The sequence below is a fragment of the Aulonocara stuartgranti genome (assembly GCF_965226115.1).
Source record: "Aulonocara stuartgranti genome assembly, chromosome: 7".
NCBI classification, from domain to species: Eukaryota; Metazoa; Chordata; class Actinopteri; order Cichliformes; family Cichlidae; genus Aulonocara; species Aulonocara stuartgranti.
The window spans coordinates 34,023,339-34,049,054 of record NC_138945.1 but is presented as its reverse complement, the minus strand read 5'-3'; the positions used below and the strand labels follow the sequence as shown (position 1 = coordinate 34,049,054).

General features: G+C 41.0%; 1 protein-coding gene and 1 long non-coding RNA gene across 2 annotated transcripts in view; one reads left to right on the top strand and one right to left on the bottom strand.

Annotated features, from left to right (window-relative positions):
* Positions 1-25,702, top strand: part of niban2a (niban apoptosis regulator 2a) — a 32,883-nt gene extending 7,181 nt beyond the window's left edge. The window contains exons 2-14 of the mRNA XM_082541598.1: positions 1,862-1,992; positions 3,419-3,547; positions 3,632-3,737; positions 4,512-4,679; positions 14,381-14,496; positions 19,566-19,670; positions 19,760-19,922; positions 20,904-21,091; positions 21,220-21,375; positions 21,609-21,722; positions 22,027-22,134; positions 23,041-23,152; positions 23,252-25,702. Of these exons, the coding sequence (XP_082397724.1) occupies positions 1,862-1,992; positions 3,419-3,547; positions 3,632-3,737; positions 4,512-4,679; positions 14,381-14,496; positions 19,566-19,670; positions 19,760-19,922; positions 20,904-21,091; positions 21,220-21,375; positions 21,609-21,722; positions 22,027-22,134; positions 23,041-23,152; positions 23,252-24,138 (2,483 nt within the window). The 3' untranslated portion in view covers positions 24,139-25,702. The remainder of the gene's footprint in view (positions 1-1,861; positions 1,993-3,418; positions 3,548-3,631; positions 3,738-4,511; positions 4,680-14,380; positions 14,497-19,565; positions 19,671-19,759; positions 19,923-20,903; positions 21,092-21,219; positions 21,376-21,608; positions 21,723-22,026; positions 22,135-23,040; positions 23,153-23,251) is intronic.
* On the bottom strand, positions 9,670-19,468 carry LOC309711348. The gene is made up of 3 exons (XR_014277947.1): positions 18,307-19,468; positions 13,321-13,411; positions 9,670-10,053 (listed from the first exon to the last, which is right to left on the bottom strand). It is a non-coding gene; the product is annotated as an uncharacterized lncRNA (long non-coding RNA).
* Positions 25,703-25,716: the final 14 nt, after the last annotated feature.

The following is a 25,716-nucleotide window of genomic DNA, read 5'->3' as shown; positions in this document are numbered from 1 at the left end:
TGTAAATGAATGTGATCTTGAGCAATAGCTCCCCAGGTTCTCTGAAGGCCTTTCAAAGTTTTTCTTTGTTTTTTCACTCATTTTCAGCCCAGTCCTTGTACCTTATCATTGTCAGAGGAATTTCTTTCCTTTATTGTTGTTGATAACACTGATTGTTCAAGCACAAAAGCAGCTAACAGTGTTGTGTCTATATGTAACAGACAACTTCGTAAAGGACGAGTTTTAAATTGTATCTTTAGGCATTTTATTACTAGTAGCCTGTCGCAAAAAGAAAACAATCAAAATAATTTATTCCTATTTCTCTAGTTGAATCTATGAAAGATGCCGAAGATGACAGAGCAAAAGAAATAGTATTTTTCCACCAAGAAGGTGGTTCCCTAAGAACTGTAAGCCAAAATTCATAAGGAAGGGAAAGTGGGAGAAAAGGCTGAGAAACCAAGTTATGAATTCAAATTTGTCATCAATATGTGCAGAGGAGGTCAAAAGAGAGGTGCAACAGTGAGTTTCTACAGCCACCTGTAAAACACGGTGGAGGCTCTGTACTTTAGACAGTGTTGTTGTGGAATTATGAACACAGAAGAGTACCATCAGGTTTAGATCCACTATTCAACGCCACCTGGAAATCATCTAATCAACAGCAGCTTTGTTTTTCAGCATGACAATGACACACAGTGTCAATGCACTAAAAGCATATCTGGGTAGAAAAAGTGCAATGGAACATTATCAGTCATGCACTGACCTCCCAAGAGCCCATAATTAAAGCCCATAATTAAATCCTTGCAATTAAAGCAATGTGGGAACATCTCGACAGAGGATGGAGCAAAGGGCAGCCAACATCCAAAGGAGAGCTTTAAACGACCTTCAAGAAGCCCGGAGAATTATTCCTGAAGACTACTTAAAGCATTTCAAAGGCAGCTTTCCTCAGACAGTTCAGGCTTTGTTGAAGAATAAAGGTGGTCGAACCAAATATTATGAAAGCTACATAGTGTAAACTAAAAATACTTTCATTTATTCATCATAACTGTAGCTCTTTGTTCGTGTTCCTCCTTTTAAAGGTTTGTGTGTGTAAAACCAATATTTCCAGCGATGCAGTCGTTCCATAAACTTTTCTTTTGATTGATTTGACTTTTCTTTTGTCTTTTGATTTAAATGTAACATAGTTTAGATTCAGTACGATTAAAATGAAATTGAACAAAACAAAGTGTTGCTTTAAAATTTATGTAATGACTGAAGTAATACTTCAGCTGTGAGTCTGTTAGAGCTTCACTTAATACAACGGTTTGTGCCGATCATACATGAGAGGTACCTCTTTGTTGAGCTTTGCCTGAGAATCGCTATCTCAAATGTCCACTTTACATTTTATTATATGGGAGTTTTCATAAAGAACCGATAGCAGGAGTAAAGGTTGAGGCCTTTAAATAAGCAAGTGAAAGAGACAGCGTGCCTTCACATGAGAACAGCAGCTCTTTATCTAACCCAGTTAATTTTTGACAATGAAATTTAAACTGCAGCACTGGTGACTTTTGAAAAACATGCTTGGAATAGAGTGAACCAGTCTGTCCTTTCAGGAATTTAATTTCTTTTCTCTCTGACTTGGGTTGCCAGATTCAAAATAAAGTATTAAGCATTTAAGTAGTATAATTAGGTCAATTTCTGACTTTATAAATCTCTAAAGTTACCTTGTGAAAGAAAACTGCAGAACTTATCTTTTGTCCTTCTACTATAAGACATAAGATAGATTGTGTTAATCATGCACTGGTGCAGAAGACGACGCTGATTGTGTGTGTGTGTGTGTGTGTGTGTGTGTGTGTGTGTGTGTGTGTGTGTGTGTGTGTGTGTGTGTGTGTCTCTCCCCCTGCAGCTCGGACCAGAGAATGGATGAAAGAGTTCAGCCAAGTGTACGAGCAGCAGTATGCAGTCGCCCTCTTCAACAGCGTCCGCTTTGAGATAGAAGGAGGAGGAGGGACGCAGTCTCAGCTGCTTCACAGAAAGGTATGACACTTGGTCATTCAATGGGAAAAAAACAAATAAAATAGTGGCCTCCACTGGCCCCCTCAGACCCCCTCTGTTTATATTTCTGAACATTTAATAAAGCCACAAGAGACAGCCCGGTGGAATAGAGCGTGGAGAGGTGGAGGTATGCTCTGGATAGGAGAGGAATAGAAGTCAGTAGAAGCAAGACAGAATGCATGTGTGTGAATGTGATGGAGACGCGTGAAACAGTGAGCCCTGTGGTCAACCATCCAAAGCAACAGACAGTGCTAAAGAGATGAAGAAGAGAGGAGAGCACAGGCATGGTGGAGCAGGTGGAAACGAGTGTCAGGAAGGATATCAGTAAAAGTGAAAGAGAGGTTTACAAGATGTTAGTGAGACCGGCCATGACGTGTGGTTTGGAGATGGTGGCACTGACAAAAAGACAGGAGTTAAAGGTTTTATTGGGAGTGAGCAGGATGGACAAAGTAAGAAATGAGTACATCAGAGTTTTGGCATTGTTTAAACATGCACACAGGCGGGACAGCCAACAGACTTTGATGATGCACACAGTGCATGAATGAGGTCATCTTTGGGAATGTACAAGGACATTACCTAATGAGCAAGCCCCCTGCTTTATTTCTCAGCGGTCTTTGTGTTCCCTATTATCTTTGTGGTCACTTGTTGAAGGCTGGATTTTTTTTTTTTTTTAAATCCATGTTTTCTAACTCTGGAGGGAAAGTGGAGCACATTTTACACTTGAGCAGAGGTGCTGTTTCTCTTATGCAGGTTCATCTTTTCTGGTCACTGTGTGGGAGTCAGCTGCTCGTGTGATCCAGCACACAGCAAGAAACTATCCTGTTTCAAAAGACTTTGAGTTATTAAAATGCTGGACTAAATGTGTAAAAAAACTTTAATATTTAACTGTAGTGGAATCTATTTGAACCCCCTTCCCATTTTTTAACTTATAGATAAATACTTGATTGGTTTCTGAGCTGATCGGGCACTTTTACCCTCCCACTCGCCACCACCAGTGACCCTGCCACAAAATCCACATAAAAGTCTGCAGCTGTTAGCAAACAGAAGCCAAGCCATTTTATAATCATCATTATGTTTTGGGCCTATCGTTTCAGTCGCTCGGAAGCAGTAAGCCTTTGTTTTTTCTTCCTATCTGAGCAATTATTGTTTAATCCAAGACAGGAAAACAAAGTGGGTGGTGTATATCCTTTTGTAAACATGTTTCAGTAAAAAAACAAAAGAAAAACAAAATGAAAACTCCACCCTGTCACGTTTGGAAAAACCTGTTAAGCGTCAAGTTGATTAGTTATGGGAGATTGTAACAACACCCAGTTGTCTCAATAATGCACAGTATACACACCTGTTAGAGTTTGTATCCTAAGGTACAGTAACGCATGCAATCTTTTGTGTGTGTGTTTGCATTTTTCAGGACCCTCTGGCAGGTTGCACCATCTTCTCAGGGAGTCTGTTTCAGTACCTGGAGGAGAATCGGAAATGGAGGAATCGTTTTGTCTTTGTGCCCAAGGACTACACCATAAACCTCTATGAGAGCAAAGCTGTGAGTAAAGCTACTTACGGCACTCGACCTATGTCCGGTTAGACAATTTGGTCACCTGCATGAAAACCATTTCACCACCAACAGGCACACGAACGGGGACTGCACCCAAAATTAACCATCAACTGCGCCGGGTACAAGGCCCTGACGTCAATGGAGGAGTACATGGAGCTGATTAATAAAAGTCTGCCAGGTTAGAAAATAACACACAATATACAGTTGTTAGTCATCAAATTCTGAAATGACTAAGCCCCTTTTAAGATGCAAAGGGCTCAAAATGACTCTCTCTTTGGGTTTTTGTGGTGCTATGCCCACATTGTTTAAGAGTTGTCCACCACATTGGACATAATAAAACTATGGCTTGTAGATATAAAAAAGAAAAAAGAAAAAAAGAAAGTGAATCCACCATCTGGTTGGTGAGTGCTTCCTGGAGGCTGCTGGCAGTCACTAGGTAAAATCAGTCTCAAGGAGCAGTGCTGTACCAAAAACCTCCTTATGATTGCTTTCGTCCCTAGCAGATTGTGACCATAGTTATTTCTAGTTTGCATTGCTCCATTCAGAGTTGCTGGTGAGCATTTGTAGGTGAGTCATCGTATTCAATGCAAACTAGCCAACTGCAGCAATCTGCTAGCAGCCAGAGCAAGTGCAAAGAGGTATTTCTAACTTGTTGGGGAATACACATTTTTGCCTAGCAACTGGGGTTTCCCAGGAGTCATTGACTCGACTATAAGTCTGTGGGACTGGGACCTTATTCGTTTAACCCTATAATGTGACCATGATTGTCCGTACATCTATAATGGTGGAAAGTTATGACACGATTAGCGTGTCTACAAAAATAAATACTTATGTCATTAGTATATTTCCCCCCCTCCACAGTTTGTCGGATTGTTATAGTAATATTAAACATCATTATTTCCCTCTCCTAAAGTGCTTTTGAAATCTCAATTCATCATCTGGTCCATTGCAGGTGTCAAGGCCAAAGTGGGCAGTAACCCATTCATCAAGTGTGCAACCGGGTTCCCCCTCATCCTGTGGCACCCATACGCCCGCCACCACTACTTCTGTGTGATGACCGAGAAGGAGCAGAAGAAGTGGCACGCTGTGCTGCAGGATTGCGTCAGAGACAGTAACAATGGTAACAATGCAAACACAAAGCAGCACATAAATCGGAAGTGACAGAAACGACTAGAAAGCCAGAGGCTGTGTGAAGTTAATGCAATTCGGATCATATGTACATCTTCTGAGCATGAGCAGTGTTTCTCTCTCTCCACCTTGGCAAACCTCTCTTCCTCTGTACCTTTGTTGGCAGTTCCGATGAGGGTGTGTGTCACAGTGTGAAGCTTTTACATGCCATCTGAGTGAGCAGGTCGATCTGTGCACATGAAATGCTGAAGGAATGGGGTGTATTTGTTTTGTAAATGTTGTTGCCATTGGATCAGATCTACACTCTGTGCATCATTTACAGTCAAGATGAGCATCTGAAACGCTCAAATAGTAGACAACATTAGAAACACAAGAGAAACAATTCTATGTTTGAGAGAAAAGTAGCTTTCTGGTTTGTTTTCTAGGCTATTTTTGATGGTTGAAGTGCAGAGTATCACATAGTATTGCCATATCATTTTTTAGCACATTATCAAATTTCTACATTATGCTTTCTAAAGAATATTGCCAAATCATGCTTAAGCACAAGGTCAACCCCCAAAGTCCCATTCCAATTACTTTGTGCCTTAAGGAAATGGATAGGTACAACGTGTGTGTACAACTTGAGGGCTAACACGAAGCCACAAAAGACAGAAAAACACAACTACTGCCAGTTTAGAATAATTGGATGTCCTACGCCTCAACATGCATGTCAGAAGAATTTAGTACTCTGAGGAAACGCAGCTACAGGGAAGACTAGCTAACTAAAGCTAACCTATACCAACGTGCTGCTGCCCCAATTCATTTGTGAAATATTTGTAGTTAGCCTCAAGTTTCCAAACACTGTAACTCATATGTCACTATTTAGAATGAATTAATGAATAAGTTGAACTGAAACTCATTGTTAAATGAGAAATTTCCCCACTAAGACATTACAATACAGTTGCTGCCTTCACTGAGATCCTTTTCATAGCTTTTGTTTGAGCTTTATGGTGTTCTGGAGGATACAGCACTGTTGGCACTTTTAGCATTTCATTTCACAGTGAAAGGATTGTCTAATTAGGGTGGATGACTCCTCTTCATATTAGTTTCTTTCTTGCAAAAGTGTGACTCATGTGTCATTGTTATTAAGACAGAGATGAGACATCCTGGAGGATGTGTGTGTGTGTGTGTGTGTGTGTGTGTGTGTGTGTGTGTGTGTGTGTGTGTGTGTGTTGCAACACTTGGCTTTCCAGGACTATTTTGAGATTTACGTTTTGGAAGCACCGTGATATAAATGACCCGCCTTCTTCCAATAGTTAATTTGCACATTGGCTGCAAAGTCGAGCTCTGATTGGCAGGAGGAACACGGGCACCAGTTTCTGTGGTATGACTGCACATGCATGCAGTCTTACATTCAGCGTGCCTCACTTGAGATGAGATTGTATTTTTCATTTTTTTTCAAAAACAAACTTGAACGATTTGCTGCTGCACTGAAAGTGATCTAGCTTGTTTGGATCCTCTCGGTTGGCAGAGCATGCAGTTAAGTTGTCCCTACTTGTGTTTTAAGTAAGTGAGTGCATTGATCACATTAGGTGTCACTGTAATAATCAAGTCACTTGCATCAAATCACTCAGCAGAAAGATGCCAATCACCCGTGTGTATAGTTTGTACAGCTGTATCCAATGCAACTTAAGCAGTTCTGCGTCACGATTAATGCAACTAAACTTCGTTCACAGAATTTAAAATACTAAATAAATGGCGCCAAGATCCTCACCGGGCTGACAAAGTTGCTCAACCTGATTCAGTTTCTTTCAGGCTTGGCAGAAGAGCCAACCATTTTGCCAGCCAATCATGTTGCATGAATTCAAGCGTTGTGCTTAACCACACAGTACGATGCTCACAGCTGTTTGCATTTGTATTCATTTAAATACATCCAGCGTGTGATGTATTTAGTTTCTCTGTACCTTCTGTTCCAAAAAAAGGAATTAGAAGTCAGCAACTGACTTTTTTGATCAACTTTGTACCAACTCACCTGTTACTCCCAAACACTGCCTGTCTGGGCATGCTCAGTAAGTGTCAGAGTCTTTGCCGCACATTCCAAGGTTGGGCTTAGCGAATATGTTGTAAGCAGCACAGGGTCCCCGTGGCTATTAAAGGTAACCTCGCTGCTCTTTGGGTGTGTGAACTTGTATTCATGTTTTTTCTGCTTTGTGCACACATACTGCTTCACTTCAGTGCTCTGAGGACAACCAGATGGCATAAAAAACTCTGCTTGGGAAGAAGGATATATGGTTTTCTGTCTTGACCTTTGCCCTTTTAGTTCTTAGTATTCTCATTCAGTCATACAAATAGACAGTAGTTAAATGTCTCTCTTTGACATATTTGAAGGTAGAGTTTACATGTATGTACTCAAGTTTGAAATTATGACCGATTTAGGCAATTAAGCATAAAACAGACCATATTAGTCACGGTACAGAGGATAAAATGGTATCAGCATAGATGCTACATGCAAAGCTGTCCTTAACGGAACACAGACACCATTCAGCTGGCTTTGATAAGCGGAAACCACAAGTTAAAATGTTCACGCTGACACACCAAAGGCATATTTAAATGCACTAAAGTTCTTGTTGCTTTAGCCCTAACAATTCTTCTATAAAACAATTGGGTACTGTTTTGCATCACCTTAACAGGGTGATTTGCAAAGCGCCCTGCTAATCAGCTCCTTTAACAGGTGACATCATCACCAGCACATGTCATTGGTCAGCATTTTAAGCTCAGTATTATACTACTATGCTGCTGAGAGATGGACCTACAGCAGCTGGATGTTCTCACTGTGTCAGAGAGGCTAGTGATGTAACGTGTGCATGCATGAAACCAAAAGCTGGTCTGAACATGTTAAAGTGACTACACACCAGTCACTTTGACACATTTTACACACCAGTTCTGCTACCAAGATGGGATGTGGCAATTCACCCTTATAATTGAGCTATCACTATAAGAAATCAGCAGCTAGGCATGCTTTCAGGCACGTTGTCAGTTCATTCATTTTAAATCACAGAGTTCCAAAGTTAAACGGGACCCACACCATGTAATTATGTTCCTGATTTTCTGTCATACATCTGTACTTTTAACGATGGTGGAGGCTGATGCTAAACATGGAACTAAGGCACACTGTGGCATTGCCACCTAGCTGTTGTTTAAACCTTCAGTGTATGAGGGGCAGCCAATAAGATGAGGTTGAAATTTGGTGCCATCACTGACATCCGGTTAAACTGCATAAAACTAAAACCTCAGGACTTAAAGATTTATTTTAAAGACACACTTAAATGTGAGAGTTTGGGCTTTTCTGGAAAGGAAACCAAGCCAACGTTTCAGTTAAGTGATAAAGGAATACAAAAAGAAATCTGTGATAAGGAAAAAAGGACAGGAAGTCAGGATGTAGAAAAGTGAGGAAAGGGTCAATTCAATCTTTACTTCAAAAGAGTATGAGAATAAAAATACAGGGATGGAAATGAGCATGAAAGGTCCACTTTAAGGTGTCACGTCATGCACTCAAATGTAGTGTGCAACCACAGTCTGGGTCCTCGAGTTTCAGGAAAGAACTGTCCCTGCCCCTACTCCACTGTAGTTATCCTCATAGAGAGTAAAATGTGGTAATGACTGAAAGTGGACCTGGTAGAAGACTACCCTGTGTAAATCCAGAATTTTATTTTTACTACACTAGTTAGAAGCAACTAAAAGCACTTTGATCTCATCACCATTGGTCTCAGTTTATAATTTTACATTATTTTTGCATCTCAATGATTTAAATGCAAATCAAGATATTTCCTGATGATTCAAATTATTATTTCATCCCCAAATTGGTTTAGTTTTGTTGCTGTTTGACCTGCAGAAAGCTGTCCATGCTGCAGGGAATCACAGTCATATAGTCAAAGCCTGCTTCAAGCTTCCCGCTAGAGAACCATCAATCGTGGCCAACTCTCCACACCCACAGCCTCCAAAACCAGTCAACCATCCTCTGCTCTGATCCACAGACCACAGACTAATTAACTGAACAAGAACAGACCTACAATGGGAAAATTCAGAGAACAATAAATCCAGGTTTATAACTAAAGTAGAAGTTAAAGTAGAAGAGCATGGCGCTTCTCTGCATGCAATGTAGTTCAAAATAGAGGCATAATGGATTACATGGCACTGTTACCATACATCATGCTGTGCCAACATGCAAAATGAACAAACGCAAGGCCTCCTGCATTCACTGCTGCTGGCCTCAAGAGTTTAAAATGGCAGGTTAGGACCTATTCAGTCATGGTTGTGAAGTCTGCAGCTGATGGTATGTTTCAGAGAGTGTTTACTGTACTGTGGGTTTGGCTGGTTCCACGGGTCTGCACCATATGGGGAAATCCTACTCATGCATGTCAGTGGAAGCAGCAGCAGCAGCAGCAGCAGCAGCAGCACTTTGACTCAAAGAAAGAAAGGAAATGTTGGAAAACCTCTTTATTCTGAAGCCAGGTGGTCTGAAGATGAAGTCTCAGATCCTCTTTGACTTGTCGAATAAATAAAAAGAGAGACACATTTGTCAAGATGAAGGCCTGGGAACTCAACTCCTGGCTTCTGCTACAGTCCCGTCAACCAGAGCATGGTGAGAAAGGCAGGGAGGGGAAATGCCTTAAATAAAAAGAGCGTGGTAAGTGCTGCCACATGTGCTATTTATACACAGTACACATACACACAGAGCAAAGAAACTCTAATCTACTCCTTGATCTAGCTTGGTTCAGACACATGGCGAATGTGTAGCGGTTTACTGGCCTGGCAGATTGTCCAGAAATATTTCTTCTTTCTCTTGGCACCAGCAGGACATTTCTCTTTAAAAGGGCAACAAACTGGGAATGCAGCAAATTTACTTTTCAAGAAAATCACACTGGTGATGTGGTCCCAGTGCATGCCTTTAAATATTAAGAATAATACTTAAGGGGGCAAAAAACCTGCCATCTATTCTTTAACTTCATCTGGTACGCATTTGTTTAGCTGCTCATCCTGAATGGGGTGCATTCTCATTACTGTTAGCAAGCTAAGAGGAGTTGACCAGAACGTCAGGGATGCATTAGCTCATCCAGTTCATGATCTATTGCAGTTCATGTGCAGTTTAATTCCCTGTAATGTGTGAAGAACAGAAAGAATGTTACAGGTTTTGTTGCCATCAGTTGGCTTTACAAACAAATTCAAATAGTTTGAAATTAGAATCACTGAGAAGTCAAGGGCCAGAACAAATGAATGTAGTTTTACTAAAACCTTACTATTGCTCTTGAGGAGTGGTGGCTTTTGTGAATTGTGGAAGGACAGACTGATGACAGATGCCTCACATTCGCATGAGCTCATTGAATGATCTAAAAATAACGACATCATGACATATTTCAGATTTCTTGCTTTGAGGTAGGGCAGATAAGACTGTGTGTAGGATGTACTGAAATATCTAATGATCTGTGATACAGTAACATTAGGGACTGTATTGAGATGCAGCTTCTCCAATGTCCCAGTGAGGGAGCCATTTTATTATTGGTTTCTACCAATATTGTGACAACGCGTCTCATATAAGTGAACACTGGGGCAAGTTTTTAAACATAATTAACGAGGTACATTTTGCATTTACCACCTACAGAATTTAGGTAAAACTTTCACCAGCAGGGGCAGCATTTCACACATGGGTGGGTTGAGATGTTCTCAGCTGTGTGCTGCTATTTAACTGCCATTTCTTTGAGCTACCCCCATTTCCTCAAGGGGCTTGGTCTTTGGCCAGGGCATAGTTGTAGATAGGAATATGCTGGTTAAATAAAGGTTACCTTGACTCACTACACCATCTGGTGGTACAGATCAGTATTACGCAAAAGTACAGCCCGGTTCAACCTCAGCTAATATCTCTTCGACGCAATACATAAACACTTTTGGCAAAGTTAAAGCAATCGTAGCTTTGTCAGTCATTCTTTTGGTAGTTTGTTACTCTGGATTTAAACAAAACACACGTACCTTTAAAAAAAAAAGAAGAAAAAAAAAAAGCCCAAGGCAGCGGGTATGATGTCACCCGGTTGATGACTGAGTAACCACAAGTTGTGTGTCTTATACTTTTGAAGAGTTGCTCTAAGCTGAACTGGGGGACAGTTAAATATCAGGTGCAGCATAATAAACACCTGTGCGCGCTTATCTAACCATCACCCAGAAGGGAATGCAGCTTTATCTTTCAACAGCATGCTGGCTGTAGAAGAAAAACTGAAATGTGAAAGAAAAAAAGGACCCTACTTCATCTCTGGATCACGAACGCCATTTGTTGTTAATTACCTTCATTTAACCGTGATGTGAAAATGTTTGACATTAAAAAATTACTGCTACGAGCATGGCCTGGGATCAGATGAGCAGAATGACCCTAGTCTGTTTTTAACAATGGGAAAAACTGGAGCTCGTGGGGGAAAAACCCACACATGTACATGAAGTCCACACAGAAGGGCCCTACATTTCAACCCTGGGCCCTCTCAATGGCTATTCACTGAGCTTTAAAAGGCCAAGTGGCTAGTTATTATCGCTACATTAACATTTTATGGGTATGATTACAGTTGCTGTATAAAATCTAGCAGTCTTTTTTACTAATTTAGGGTTGTCTATTTGAAAAATATCCATTTTGCTCTATCACATCATATTTTTTGCAATTGTAAACATGATCCAGATATTTTTTGCTTTATCTGTGAATGCTTTTTCACATCTAAACAACAACAAAACTTTACTGATTTTCTGAGAAAGGAATATTTGTATTATTTTGGTATGAAATTGTGACAAGGCAAGCGACGGGCACATCATTGAGTTTGTCGGGCGAGTGTTGAAAACTTCCAAGCATCAACTACGGAAAAAGAGGAGCTTGGGTTTCAGAGGGAGTCACTGAATCACTATGATGACTGCTACTTCTGTTTAGTCAATATTTCTGGATACAGTTACAAAACTAAACCATCTATCAGTTGCTCTAACTTGAGACCTGTGCTGCATTCAGATGAAATAACACCTCCCATATTTACCAGCTTAGTCTGACTGACTTTGAAGATCAGTATTCTAGTAGCCCATCTCCCTCCCAAAGTTATTCACTCAGCAGCTGGAAGCGACTGAGTTGCTGGAGTCAAGGCCATCCAAATGGTCTTTTTATGGACACCGTGAGAAGGATTTTATTCTGTTCTTATAAATGAATGACGACACCGTTATGTTGATGTTGAAGGTCTTTTGGGGTCAGTGGGTTGTGAGTGTAACGAAGGCGAGTGGAGGCTGTTCAATTATAGCTGAAACGCCAGCCTAACATGTGTCCTACTGCTCAATGGCAATTACTTTACATCCGAGGTTATTCTGTCCAGTTAAAATAAACCTTTTGTTTATCATTGAATCAACCACTTTCTTGAAAACAGCAGAAATTGTATTTTTCCACACGGCGACAGTTATCACCTGTCTGGTAAACCATAAAACAGCGTTTCATTGCATTTCACATCCTAATGACGGCTTACCACCTGTCAGCATCGCAGCCATCTTAACTTAGTGCCACCATTGTGCTTCTAGCTTCAGTGCCCAATGACTTCTCATTAAAAGGTGCCAAAACAAACCAGGGACCCCGGCCCTCAGCTTTTCATCAGAATTTGTTCGCTGAATGCTTCCTGTCTGGCTCTGCCCCCCCCCCCCCCCCTCCTCACTCCTTCTTGGTAACTTCCTGTCTTTGTCAACCTCGTCTGAGTCAGCCACGGAAGAAACACTCACATGGGGATGGTGGGCCTTGTGCACTGTAGACTTCACAGACAGCAGTTCACTACTCAGGAATGCTCGGGCTAACAAACCATTCATCCATTTGTAGAACAGGACACTTCGCTACTTCGGTTACCTCATTACTGACACTTCAAGACAAGTCAGCGTCACGGAAACAGTAGGAATAAACACTGAGAAAGATGTTTTGACAGGCTCGAGTACACAGACAGGTCTTGACAATGTTACACAGTAATACAGTTAAGACGTCACCTGATTTTTAATATATCAATGGTTGTAATGGCTGAGTTGGCACAACCTGCAATCATAAACATTATTGGTATAAATTCTACTGGCACAAAGGTCAGCATGTAAACATGAGGAAATTCTTGTATTTTTTCCTACCAGCTGATCTTTCTCTTAAGCTGAACACTGGTGTCAGCAAACAACATTGCCTTTAATGTACACCACCAAGTTTGTGCAGACTTAACAATGAATGTGATGAAACCTGATAGACTTTAAAATCCAATATATATTTTTTATAAAGTTTTTTTAGTTTCTTTGTTTCAAAAGGTGAAAAAACTTAAATATCAACACAGATATTTAGATATTTTATACAGTTAGTATGTGCATAGTTTTTAAAAAGTCATGGAGCATTTAGGGTTGATCATTTTATTAGAAAATTCTATATAACTGCAGTATATCTATTTCAAATAATGTGATAAATACTAGTTGATTTTGTCATAAATAATAGTACCAGACTTTGATCATGTTTAAATATTTAAAACTAAAACATAAAAAAGAACAAATTATACTTTTTTAAATGTATTTTTTTTCCAATCTTGGCTCAATCAAGTAAAAGTGTTTACATGTTCTGAGTCAGGAAGCAGTACCTTGCAGGAATGGGGTCAGCTTAACCCACCACACCTTGGCCCTTGGCTCCACTGATGATGCAGAAGCAGCAGACAGCAGGCTTTGGATATTCTGGAAATAAAAGTTGTGCTTGGGCTAAAGGCCACATTGATTTTCTGCACCATGTTGTAGTACAAAGTGGTGTTGCTTGAAAGCAGAGCCAAGCTGTAGCACAACTTTAGCCGATATCTTGTCAACATAGGTGTTTTTGACAAAGTAACAGCAGTTGGTTCTTCACATTCTGTTTTAATGAAACATTCTGTGACATTTTGAATGTATTTTTAAAGACAGAAATTTACAATATGTAATTTTAATGAAAGCCTAGTTGGAAAAACAAACAAACTGTAAATCACTTCCTTAATTACAAAGGACTGCTTCTTTCTTGTTGGCAACAGAGAAAACACAACTGAAACATTGGTCACTTTTATTGAAAGGGAGAACTGCTCTGAATAACAAGCTGCTAATTACAGGGATGTTTTATTCCACACACCTGTTTATACTATTGTGTGGGATTCATGACTTTCCGCACTCAGTCCTTTTATGCTCCTTGACAATAAGTGAGAGAAGCCACGCTTGACTTCAGCTCCGGGTGTATTTTCATCACACCAGCTACAAGATGAGAACAAACTTCCTAAAAAATGCACGCATGTGGCCGAGTGCTTTCTGAGCCGTTTCTATTGTCCTGTCAACTGCGAGTTGTAGTAACTATAGCAACCACATGAATCTGTCCTTCAACAAACCAGCTACTTCCTGTTTTGAGAGATGACACACTCCAGGAACCGTGACTGAATATACCGCTGACCAAAATTAGGCTCCCAGACTGTCCCACAGAGTGACTCAGATGTGATGGAAACAGTTTTTGTTGGTGTTGCAGAAACTGTTGCGATAAAGCAGCACCACACCCTTTATTCTGCACTACAAAGACATCATCCAGCACCCAATTACTAAGACACTTTTCAGTCTGCTGAGTATTCTCATGAATAGAGAAAGGATGATATCTTGTTTCTCAACTTTTGCCCATTTCTTCCCTGCCCCCGACAGGTCTGCCGGAGAACTGCACTGTTAAGACGCCGGCATTCACCGACGCTGTGAGACTCCACAGACAAGCCCGAGGACAATACGGGACCTGGGATATGATGTGTGGAACACCACCACAGGTTAATCACAAATAAATCGCAATACCATACACATTTCCACAGCACCTACAATGAGTTATAGATATTTTATATACTTTGTGACAGTAAATAGTGTGAGCAGATAGACTAAAGGCCTTGTTCTGCTCTGGAGAGTCACTTTGAACTGCGGTACCACTCTGACCAGAACCTTCAACACACAGAACTGGTTAATGTGCTGGGAAACAGAACAAGGACTACTGGCAGTCCAAGAAGCCTATAAGACTGTTTATGGAGAGGATGTGGAAGACTGGCACAAAAGTAACTAGCAGTAGGGAAAATATGTAGGCCTGAGGCTAACTGCTTAATCACTAGTAAGTGGATCGTGGGGATCCTTCTCTTAAATAGATTAAAAATGCTGAATGAGTCACAAAATGCAGTCGGGCAGCAGTCAATATACCTGGCTGACTTATCCAAGTCAGACATTATCCCACAGTTTTATTTGGCCCCCAAAAATCCGGTGTTTCGATGAGGGGGGTTTATTTTTTAAATCATTTCTGTTAAAATGGCTTTTGTCAAGTCAGGCAACACAGAAACTAACTGCTGAAAATGCTGACCTGTAATCATAAACTTTTTGTGCACTACATAATGCCACAACCTGGGTATCTAAACCCTTTACCAGTGGCTGACGTTGCTTGTGGATGTCAAATTAACATAAATACATGTGAAAAAAAACTCCAGAATGAATGATAAGCACCTCATTTCAGGAAGTTTAACTCTGCTCGCAGATTCTGTCAGGGAACAGTTTTCCGGGGCCACACCTTAATTTCTTTCTGTGCCGCTGCTCTGACACCAACTCAAAATATCAAGACTGCTGCAGGTTATGGTTAAAAGACATTTTCAGGAGCAATTCATCTTTCTCTGCGAGTAGCTCAGAGTGCAGGTCAGGGCTATAGGTGAAGCTGTTGAGAGGCCACGATGACGAATGAAACACACACCCTCTCCTCACATCAGAGAGCAAGAATGCACCTACACAAATCCTTCAAAGAGGCCAAAAACACCTCAACCCACATACCAGCAATTACAAGGACCTAGTCTCAGTCTTTGCCAGAGCCGAGTACAGCCCTGTGTTTATGGCAGCCACCTTTTAGCTATAAACACTTTCAGTCTGAATGTCAGTTTAATATTTAGTTTTCCTGAACATTACAGTGTTTACTCCATGCCACATGGACACTGAATAGAAATGTGACATAGATGTAGGTTGGGCTTTTCTACTGTTAAGGGGCCAAATGTTCCTTTTATTTCAGTCTAACAGAGACGCTGGCATTAAGGCTCATGCACGTAATGCTACAAATACTTTGGATAAACATCTAGAGGGAATTAAGAGAGAAATACAGCCAGTTTATGCAACCACTTTTATCCTTTGCTACAAAAACCAACTAAAATAATTCTGAAAAAAACCTTTTGCAGAGTCAGTGCCTCCAGGTAAAATTTCCTCGTTGTTCCATTGTGTAAAGTTCAATGTTTTCAGGCCTAATTTCCAAGTAGAGATGGAGCACCATGGGTAATACAAAGGAATCCTTTGTATGGGTTCAAATGTTTTCTTAATTGAAACAGATGGCAGGGTTATGTCTCCAGGGTATTTATTGAGATGTAGTCAATCATTTTTCTGATTCCCATTATATAGCTTGGCTTTTTACATTTATTATAGGGGAAAATATGAAGCAAACACTCACCAGTACCTCTGTGGTTAAGATTAACCTTCCACTAATAAAAGCCATGCACCGTGATGCTAAATGGGCTGTTTGAATTTTCTAAAGCAACTTAAAAACATTAACTTCTACTTAAGACCAGTGTTGTCACTGAGCCAGTAGGAAATGTCGGGGGGGTGACAAAATCTGCCCCAACACCCATTATATTCAAACAATCCAAGTGGCTGTGTGAAAACAACAAGCAGTGAATGCAGCACACAGGTAGCTGGAAGCGGCATTAACAGAGAACCATCAACAAGCCATAAAGCATGAAACAGGCTCACTGGGGAAATATAAGTTGACCATAACTAGGGTTGCCAACCGTCCCTTAAAAAACGGAATCGTCCCGTATTTCGAAACAAAAGTACACGTCCCGTATTGAGCTAATAAGGGACGCACTTTGTCCCGTAATACAGTGAGAATCAAAAGTAGTCTATAAATGTTAATGGAATTAACGCTTTGTTTGAAAACATAATTCCCAGCCCCTCTCCTGCTTTGTGACCAATGAGCTGACAGCACACTTACGAGTATGACAATTCAGATTACCGCTCATCTCATTGGTCAAGGAAAGGTCGCTTACGGAGAAAATACCGGAAGACAACAGATGACCACAACAAGAAGCATGGCCAACAGGGAAACAAACGCCGACACTGTGGTGCAAGTCTCGGACGACAGTACACCTAAAGCTGGGCAAACACTGTGCGATTTTTTCAGTCACGTTATTCAGCTCCTGCTCAAACTGCACGATTGACTCGCAGGGGTTAGAAGTTGGTAGGTCACGATGCAGGTCTCACACTATACCGCCCGATGCTCTGATGCGACCTGAGTGCTCACACTGTGCCTCCATAAAATGAAGGTTATAACAGAAAATCTGTCGCGCTCTCTCTCTCCGTCTTTCACTCACTCACACAGACACGCACACCACCATCAACTTTGCTAAATTGCTAATGAAAAACATTGATCGGGCAGCTGTGACTGAGCAGCAATGTAAATCCAACTATTTTCACGGTTGTGTGCCTCCATTGCTTGTGTCCAGATCACACGCTGCACAGCCGTGCTGCTCCATCTTTTACACCAACGTTTACGTGTTTGCGCGCGAGCAGTGTGAGCGGCTGTGGTGACACCCTCACGAGCGATTGATGATCGGGAGCTGGTCGTGAGGTGTTAATCACTTCTCGTTACCCCACGTATACTACACGATGCACGATGAAGGCCAAAATCGGTCCGATCACTCAAAAATCGGCTCAAAATGGGCCTAAAACCGCACAGTGTGAGCCCAGCATTAGAGCAGCAATGTTTGTTCAGAGAAAGGGAAAAATGGGAAAAGGAAAACACCTGGCTGGAAAAAGTTAATATGGGCATGTGCAGTGAATATCAGCGCTATGTGGCCAGAAGTGTGATAATATAATTTATTTTGTGTAATAAACAACTGTAAGGATAGATGATTACAACAAATAGATGACTAATACATAAAAGTAATACATAGATGAATAATGATGATGAGTTAAGATGCATAATCATGGGAACAAGCGGGTTTACAAACAGGAGCAGCTGATTAGCATTAAGCCAATTGTACTAAATGCACTAAATGAGCACTGTTACAAGAATATGTTTCTTTCTATTGTTTTCTATTATCTTAAGTTAAGCAGGACAGAGTTCTTTTAAAGAAAGATTTACTTATATTCTCAAAAGTTAAGCATGACAGGCTTCTGTTTAAGAAGGAGACCTGTTTTATTGTGTTAATGTTGTCATTTTGAGCTAAAAAATAAATGGCTAAATGATCATTTGTTTCACATGTGTTCATATCACAAAGAATACACATCTACTTAAATCAAATTCAAGTGAAATGGTTAAAAAAATAATTTCACACACAAAAAAAGAGCTAGAAAATTCACCACACTGGGAAGGGTGAAGACAACTGGGTCGCCCGGCCCTGGCCACGAGGTGTCCCTTATTTATTTTTCAGGGAGTTGGCAACCCTAACCATAACTGAGCCATTGTCATTGTTATTAGTGGTGTGTGCTGTTAGCTTTATGGTTTACTTGCAGGCCTACAAACGCAAACAGAGGCAATGAATACAGTTTGCAAGCAAACATTTACTGACCTTGTTGAACTCATGGAGGCACAGAGAGCCTAAAAATCCCCTCCAGGTGTCGTTCAAACTTCACTGGTGATACAGCCAGAACATCAAACTCGTTCTCCCACAGAACAGGCCTCCAGCAGTATACTCATATTGCTGGTGGACTAACTCCTCAATGAAATGCTACGTTAGCAACAGCAGATTAGCATGAAGGATCAAATCAGAGGGGCAGGGCTTTAGTGGTTTAAATTCAAGGCCTTTCACAAAAGGGCCAGAGTTACCATGGTAACTAATTGCAGGTATATGTCTAGGCTAGCTATGAGGGTTTTTATTTGTACTGTATTTCAAATATTTCTCTGGCAGTGTGCTAGTGCTAGTTTTTGGCAGTATCCCTTTAAAAATATCCAATTTTAACTTACTACAGTAAATATAGAGACAAATATGGAATAACACCCCAAATAGCATCAAATGTTTGGTCTAAATGTAGCTTTAGACCAAAATTTTGACTCTGACTGCCTCATCTCACTCTGGTGTATGAAATTCGGGCTACATCTGATCTGGTGTCGCACTTTATATGTGACTGCATTTGTATCCCACATTTTAACCAAAGACGCAGACAGAACAGCAGTTGAAATAACAGTTAACAGTTTGAACCGTTATTGCGACAGAAAAAGCAAAGACCTTTACTTTCCATTAATGCTTGCTGTAGGATGACTTCTTTCATTTTAATCTTGATATCAGTGAGCCTGTTTGAGGTTGAATAGGGTCGGCTTTTATGGCCATTTAAAGTCAAGTTATACAGTGAAGGATAACATATCAGCAATCAGTAGAGCAAATATACTACAGAAAGAAAACGCTGCTGGATTTCAGGCTACAACATATCTGTTATTTGTAAAGCCCGCTGCGTGGAAAATCTATGCTGCTTTTGTCTGGCTGTTCATTACCCAGCAACATAGCCATCACCAAATATTTAGTTTAGCTTAGTTAAAGCATCATGAAGGATCTGAGCTTCGTGAGTGTTTGTCAGTTGTGAGGGCAGTGCCAGTAAAAGCAGCCTTCCTGCCTCCCAGTGTCCCACTGTGTTCATGTAGCCATACAGGAAAGAGGAGCTTATTTTTAGGCTCTATTTTTTTGTTTTGCTTTAGCTGGTTGGCATATAGTAACTATATCATCCTGCTGGCTGTGGACAGGCAGATGATTTCATAATTCATAGTATGAAATTTTTGCAAGTCAATCTAATTATAAATCTAAAAGCGTTTATTCCACGTGTTGTGTGTGTGCAGATTTTGGCTAATCTGGTGATGGAGACCCTTCACCCTGACATAAGAAACATGATCGTCCCTCGCCTGAAGGGGAAGATGCAGCAGAGGCAGAAGAACTGGATGCTGGTGAGTTTCTGTCAATCTGTACAGTAAACTTGTAAAAAAAACACACAAGTCAACCAGTGCAATCCATTTATGCTCTTGAACTCCTCCAGATATCGGATGCCGTGTACAAGCAGGTGTTGACTCAGACCACCGGGCAGTACGAAGCTCTGGTTGAAGCCTGCGAGGCCCAGAGAGGCCCACTAGACGCCAGGCTGCGAACCGATATGGACCAGATCATCACGTCTAAAGAACATGTCAGCAGCAAGATCCGAGGTATCAGCAAGAAGATATTCCAGTTTCAGCTGCCACAGACATAAAAAGTACCCCAGCTAGATTTCCGTACACTGCCTCAGTTTACATCCTCACTCGTGTGTATGCAGGATGCTGTTGAAAATGGTTCACTCGGTACTCGCTGTGACTTGACACGTAACCCCCTCGATCACAGATGTGTGCTCTATTGTTCGCCCACTATTTGACTCAGTGACATGTAGCTGTGGATTCTCTGAATCAGCGGTTTTGGCAGAGAGGAGTGATTAGTCTGATCACCGCATGCTCAAAATTCTGAAAACCCTTTTTGGACATTTAGTAACAGGTCCTGTAACTCTGTAACTAAACCTCCCTCCTTAGCAGGCATTTTCCACTTCTTCTGGCGTTTGCACATTGTTGTCACAGCTTGTTTTGCCCACTGTAACTTACATATTGCTTGGCGTGCTGAGCTCTAAAGCAGCAGAGTACCCGGTCTTTGGCGCAGGCTGGTTGTTTCCTTCGTGTGTACCATTTCCCACTGAGCTCCCACTGAGTGGAGGAACTGCATTCCTTCACCAGCACTGCAAAGGCCATTTCTGACTTTGTAAATCAACTGAGCAAAATAACAAAGGGTTATGTAAGGGATGTGAGGCTTATGCATGGCTTCATCAGGTGTAACTGTAGCTATGATCTATTTTTATATTTATATTTTTTAGCATCTGCAGTTGCATTGCGTTACACTGGGTAGAAAACCATAAAAACAAAAGGTGTGGCCCTTCCATGGAAGCAGCATTAGTGTGTTTACTTAAATGTCACCACATGCATACCAACCATTTCAACGACCAAATAATATCTCTGATATTGTTGTGACTTTCTAGCACAGCTCATTTGAAGTCGGTGCCACACCTTTGTTTTTCTTGTCATCAGCATGCGTCGCTTGTTTACAAGCTTCAGTAACTAACTACTTTTTACCCCTTCTTCCATCCTTCTATTGCTTCTGTTGTGCAGCTCTAGTGCTGCCAAAAGCAGAGCAGATCCTGCGGACCAACATCCAGCCCTACATCAACTCCATTTTGGAGGCGCTGATGGACCCCACTAGCCGAGGTTTTGCCGAGGTCAGGGATGTTTTCTTCAGGGAGATGGTGGAGATAAGCAAGAACTCACTCAACGGAGGGGGCAAAGAAAAAATGGGAGAGGTTAGTGCCTGAAAAGGCATGTCCAACCTGCGTTATCCTAAATCAGAAGTCAGCCAAGTTGTTGTTAACTTTCCCTCTCCTTGGGTCAGTTGCACTCACCACATTGCTCTTCTCTTTCTTTCTTTCAGAACATGGAAAGGCTGTCAATGCTTGCCTTCCATCCAGTGAAAATGCAGAGCTGCTACGAGAAGGTGGAAGAGCTCAACCTGGAGGGACTGCAGCAGAGGTTCGACGTCTCCAGTCCATCTGTGTTCATCAGCAGGGCTCAGATCCTTATGAGGGAGGTAAGATGCAACAACCCTCCTCTGTAATATGATGGGAAATATTAGTTTTAATCACACACTCCTGTCAGGCTCTCTGACAACACTCCCTGCTCCTCAGTAAGCTATAATACAGCAGCATCCACACTACCTCTGCTGAATTGTCTACCGCCACCTGCTGGCCAAAAAAAAGAATATGCAATTTGAATCTGAGTTGTGGCACACCTAACCTTTTTATAATGATTTCATTTTGACAGCAAATGGACAATGCAGTGTACACATTTGAACAGCTGCTTAACCAGTCGTTAGAGGCCCAGGGAGACAGTGACATGTGCAAGCTCACCCAGAGATGCCAGGACAGAGTTCTCAAGGTAAAACACAAACACATGGAAAGATCAAAAGAGGAGACGGTCAAATACACATATATATATATATATTTTAAAATGATTCTTATATTGCTCACAGTTTTCAGATTAGATATTCCAGGAAAAACCTGTTTGTGTTAATGATGTTTGAGTCCATCAAAGTTCAAATGAACTCAAAGCAGGTTAATTTGATGACTGTCTAAAGAGGAGAGGATTTTACAGCAGCACAGAATAAGTGTTGAAAGGTCTGAATCGCTAAAGGTAATTCATGTCCCTAAGCTATGTTTGTGTTTCTGGTTTTTCCTGTCAGAAATATGACTATGACAGCAGCACGGTGCGCAAGAAGTTCTTCAGGGAGGCTCTGCTGCAGATCATCATCCCCTACATGCTGCAGCAGCTCGCGCCATCCTGCTCACCTGTGAGTAACACTTGAAATAAAAGTGAATGAACTGTCTTACAAACTTTTCCTTACATATAATTACATATAATTTATGGGATTTGAAGGATAAAAACTGTAAATAATAAAACACAAGATGCCATACAATATATGAGTGGGTTGCAAAAGTAGAAAATTTAGTACCTATGAATCACCAAAGCAGCAAATGTACATTTGAGGGGGGAAAAAAGGCATAAATATTGACTCAGAGGGAAAAAAACAAAAAGAAAAAAACCTGTTGTCATCCTGTTTCCCCATCCTATTTACTTCATCAATATGATGCTTGTGTCTAATCTAGAACCAGTCCCATGACTATCAAAAGAAATTCAGTGATTAATTTTTGTCTCACAATAGCGTTCAGTTTCCAAACTAGAAGACAAGTTCTCATAAATCACTTAAAGAACAGGTTTTGAACTGGCACCAGAACTAGCGACAATCACTGAATCACGTCGGTGGAAAAAGAGGTAGCGTAGTTAAATGGCTGCACAGTAGGCAGACGTGTTTCTAAAAGGAACTTTTGCCATGAGTAATGCTTGAAGCTTTTTTGTGAACTGAGAAGTTTTCAATCATATTTCAGCCCTGACCAGAGAACAAAAGGACTGTCTACTAGAAGTTAGAGAGGGGGATCTCCTCTTCTGCAAACATTTGGACTATCCCAAAAACTGCTGCAATGGTCATCAAAAGATGTCTTTAGTGATAAAATACTGACTCGTCATTAAGGATACAGGGAGCACATAAATGTCGTCTTTATGAGGGGGAAAAAAAAGAGTTGAGGATGCATTTAAAGAGCATTTTTGAGAGTTATGATTTCAGCCTCACCTGCTGACCAACTAAAAGGATTGGTGCTAGAAACGACATCCTGGTCTTATTTGAATTCTGTTTCCTTAGGAGCTGCCTCGTTTCAAGGAGCTAATCTTTGAGGACTTCTCGCGTTTTCTGTTGATAGAAAATATGTTTGAGGAAGTGGTGCTGCAGTCTGTCTCCAAAGACATAATGATGGGTAAGGGCCAGGATCAAGATTTAGAAACAGTTTTCATGATGATGGCATCAATGGATAGCTGCAGTAATAACATGCCTTACCTTTTCCCCCCGTGTCCAGCTGTAAAGGAAGCAGCTGTGCAGAGGAGGCATAACCTCTACAGGGACAGCATCATTCTGACCAACAGCGACCCCAACCTGCACCTGCTTGGGGATAACCCCCAGGTGGACTGGGCCACCAAATTTGGCGGTGATGAGCCGGAGGGCTCTGTCAGCAGTGCAGATGAAGGAAGGGGTTTTGGGAGAAGACGCAAGCAGGTGGTGTCAATGATACAGCTGGACGGGGTGCCTCTGCCCTATGAGTCCTGCTTGGAGGTCCCAGGGGTGGAGCTGATCCCTGAGGAGGATGCTGAGAGCAAAGAGGAGGAGAATGAGGAGGACCAGTTGGGAAAAGCAGAGGACCTCAGCCCCAAGTCTCCTGATAGCGTGAATGAAATCAGGGACTTGATTAATCCGGTGGTTGAGGTGGCGGTGCCAGTGTCCAAGGAGCAGAGTGAAGTCACCAACAAAACAGAGGCGACCACTGGCAGCATCAGCGTGGAGGATGGGGTCGAGGAGGGCGTGACTCACGTCACCACTGTGGTGGAGACTGTTCCAAAGGGGTCTCTGGGAGAGAAGACGTCCCCACAAGCAATCCTCCAGCAGCTGTTGGCGAGCAAGAAGCAGGAAGTTGATAAGGAGGAAGCAGCCATCCAGAACGCCATCGAGGAGCTAGAGATAGCAGTGCAGGAAGATGAAAGTGAACAGATTACAGAGATCTCTGCAGCCGAATCAGATAATGAGTCCTCCCCACCACTGGTTACAGACTCCAGCTCACGTGAGGACAGCGGCTTCCAGTCACCCACCAGCGAGGGACCAGTTGACAGCGAGCCTCAGCCAATCACAAATGGTCTGAATGGAGAGGAAAAGATAGTCGACCCTGTAGAAGTGGAGGTTGTTTTATCATAAGAAGACATTCCACGAATAAACTGGAGAAACCTGCAGAGATGAATGGCAGCATGCATAAATATTGAGAAGCTGAATGAATATGGATTGTATTTAAGGGGTTAAAAATGCCTTTTCTTTGTTGCTGTTGATATTGCACACTCCAGAACCCAGTCCTCCAGTTTTTTGACACGTATATTTGGTGACTGGTGAGTGTAGACTTTCTTCATATTCCGCATGTGTCAGTAAAGTCATATCCAAACCAAGTTTTGTTTTTTTGTTTTTTGTAATAGCAGGAAATAATTTGAATATCTGTAACATTAAATGCTCTTGTAATTACAACTTACACTTTACTACAGGTAATCGGAGCCTTGCCTAATGTTCTTAGCCTCTATCTGGTCAGCAGGGGGTGCTACAGCAATACTTTCTTCTTCATCCTGATCTGTATTTATCTATTTTTTTGTAAAATGTTACTTTACAAGCATGCAATTTGTTTACTTTATGGCCTTTATGTTTCAATGCATTTCAGTACAAACAGGCAGGGAATGTTAAACACATCTACAGTAACTTTAAAACAATGGATTTGTTTTTATTTTTAAACATTTAAAAAATAAAGCTTCTTGAAGAACCATCAACAGCTCTGGAGGAAGCCCGCTTGATTATTAGAAGGAAAACTTGGCTTTAGTGATTCTAGATTATCACTTGCATCAAATATCACATCTTTTATTTAAAATCATCCATCTAACATCATACACACTGCTGTAGTGATCTCAAGCTGTAAATTTAGCTTGTGTTTTATGTGACAACAGATAATAGGTTTTAATTCCAGTCTGTTTGGCAACCCTACAGATAACCGTTTATTTTAGGGGGGTATAATTTGTTTATAGTTTCTATGAGTGGTTTTATGAAAAGAACTTGTTAATTTGGTACTAAAGGGGGGAAATTGAAGCTCTGTATGTGCACAACAGTATGAATGTTGTTGAATTTAATGTTTTTGCCTGATTCTGCCCTGATCAGACCTGCTATGTACTAACTGAAAGACTCAAGGTTAGACCTGCGTGCGATTTACATTTTAACACCCAATAACTTTTTTTTTTAATTCATAAGAGCAACAGAACTTACACATTGTCAATCATTACTTTTCGAAAAGACAACACCTTCTGTCTTTAGACCATCGATTCCCTTTGAAAAAAAAAAAAAAAAAAAAAAAAAAGGAAAACAGGGTAGAAGGAGGCAAAAGCAATTAGAAAAATGGGTTTTTAACTATGGTAAGAAATGATTAGACATTGGGTTGATAGTCCATGTATTACAGAGTGTCCATATTTAGCCCTTTTCTGTGTGTGAGACACTGACCAAGTCGTATTTTTCCATTAAATCCTGAGCAGTTAATTTAATATTAATGTAACCATTTTATCTAGTCAGGACCCAGATTCATTATTTCCAATGGAGGGCTACCTTGTTTTTATTTATTATAAAACCTATGTGGATTATAACATTCAGGTGTAAACAGTTTTTTTCCTGTTTGTTGTACTTACGTTTACTTAAAATATGTATCGAAATGGATGAATAAAAAACAAACAAAGCACAAGACACTTTATCGGC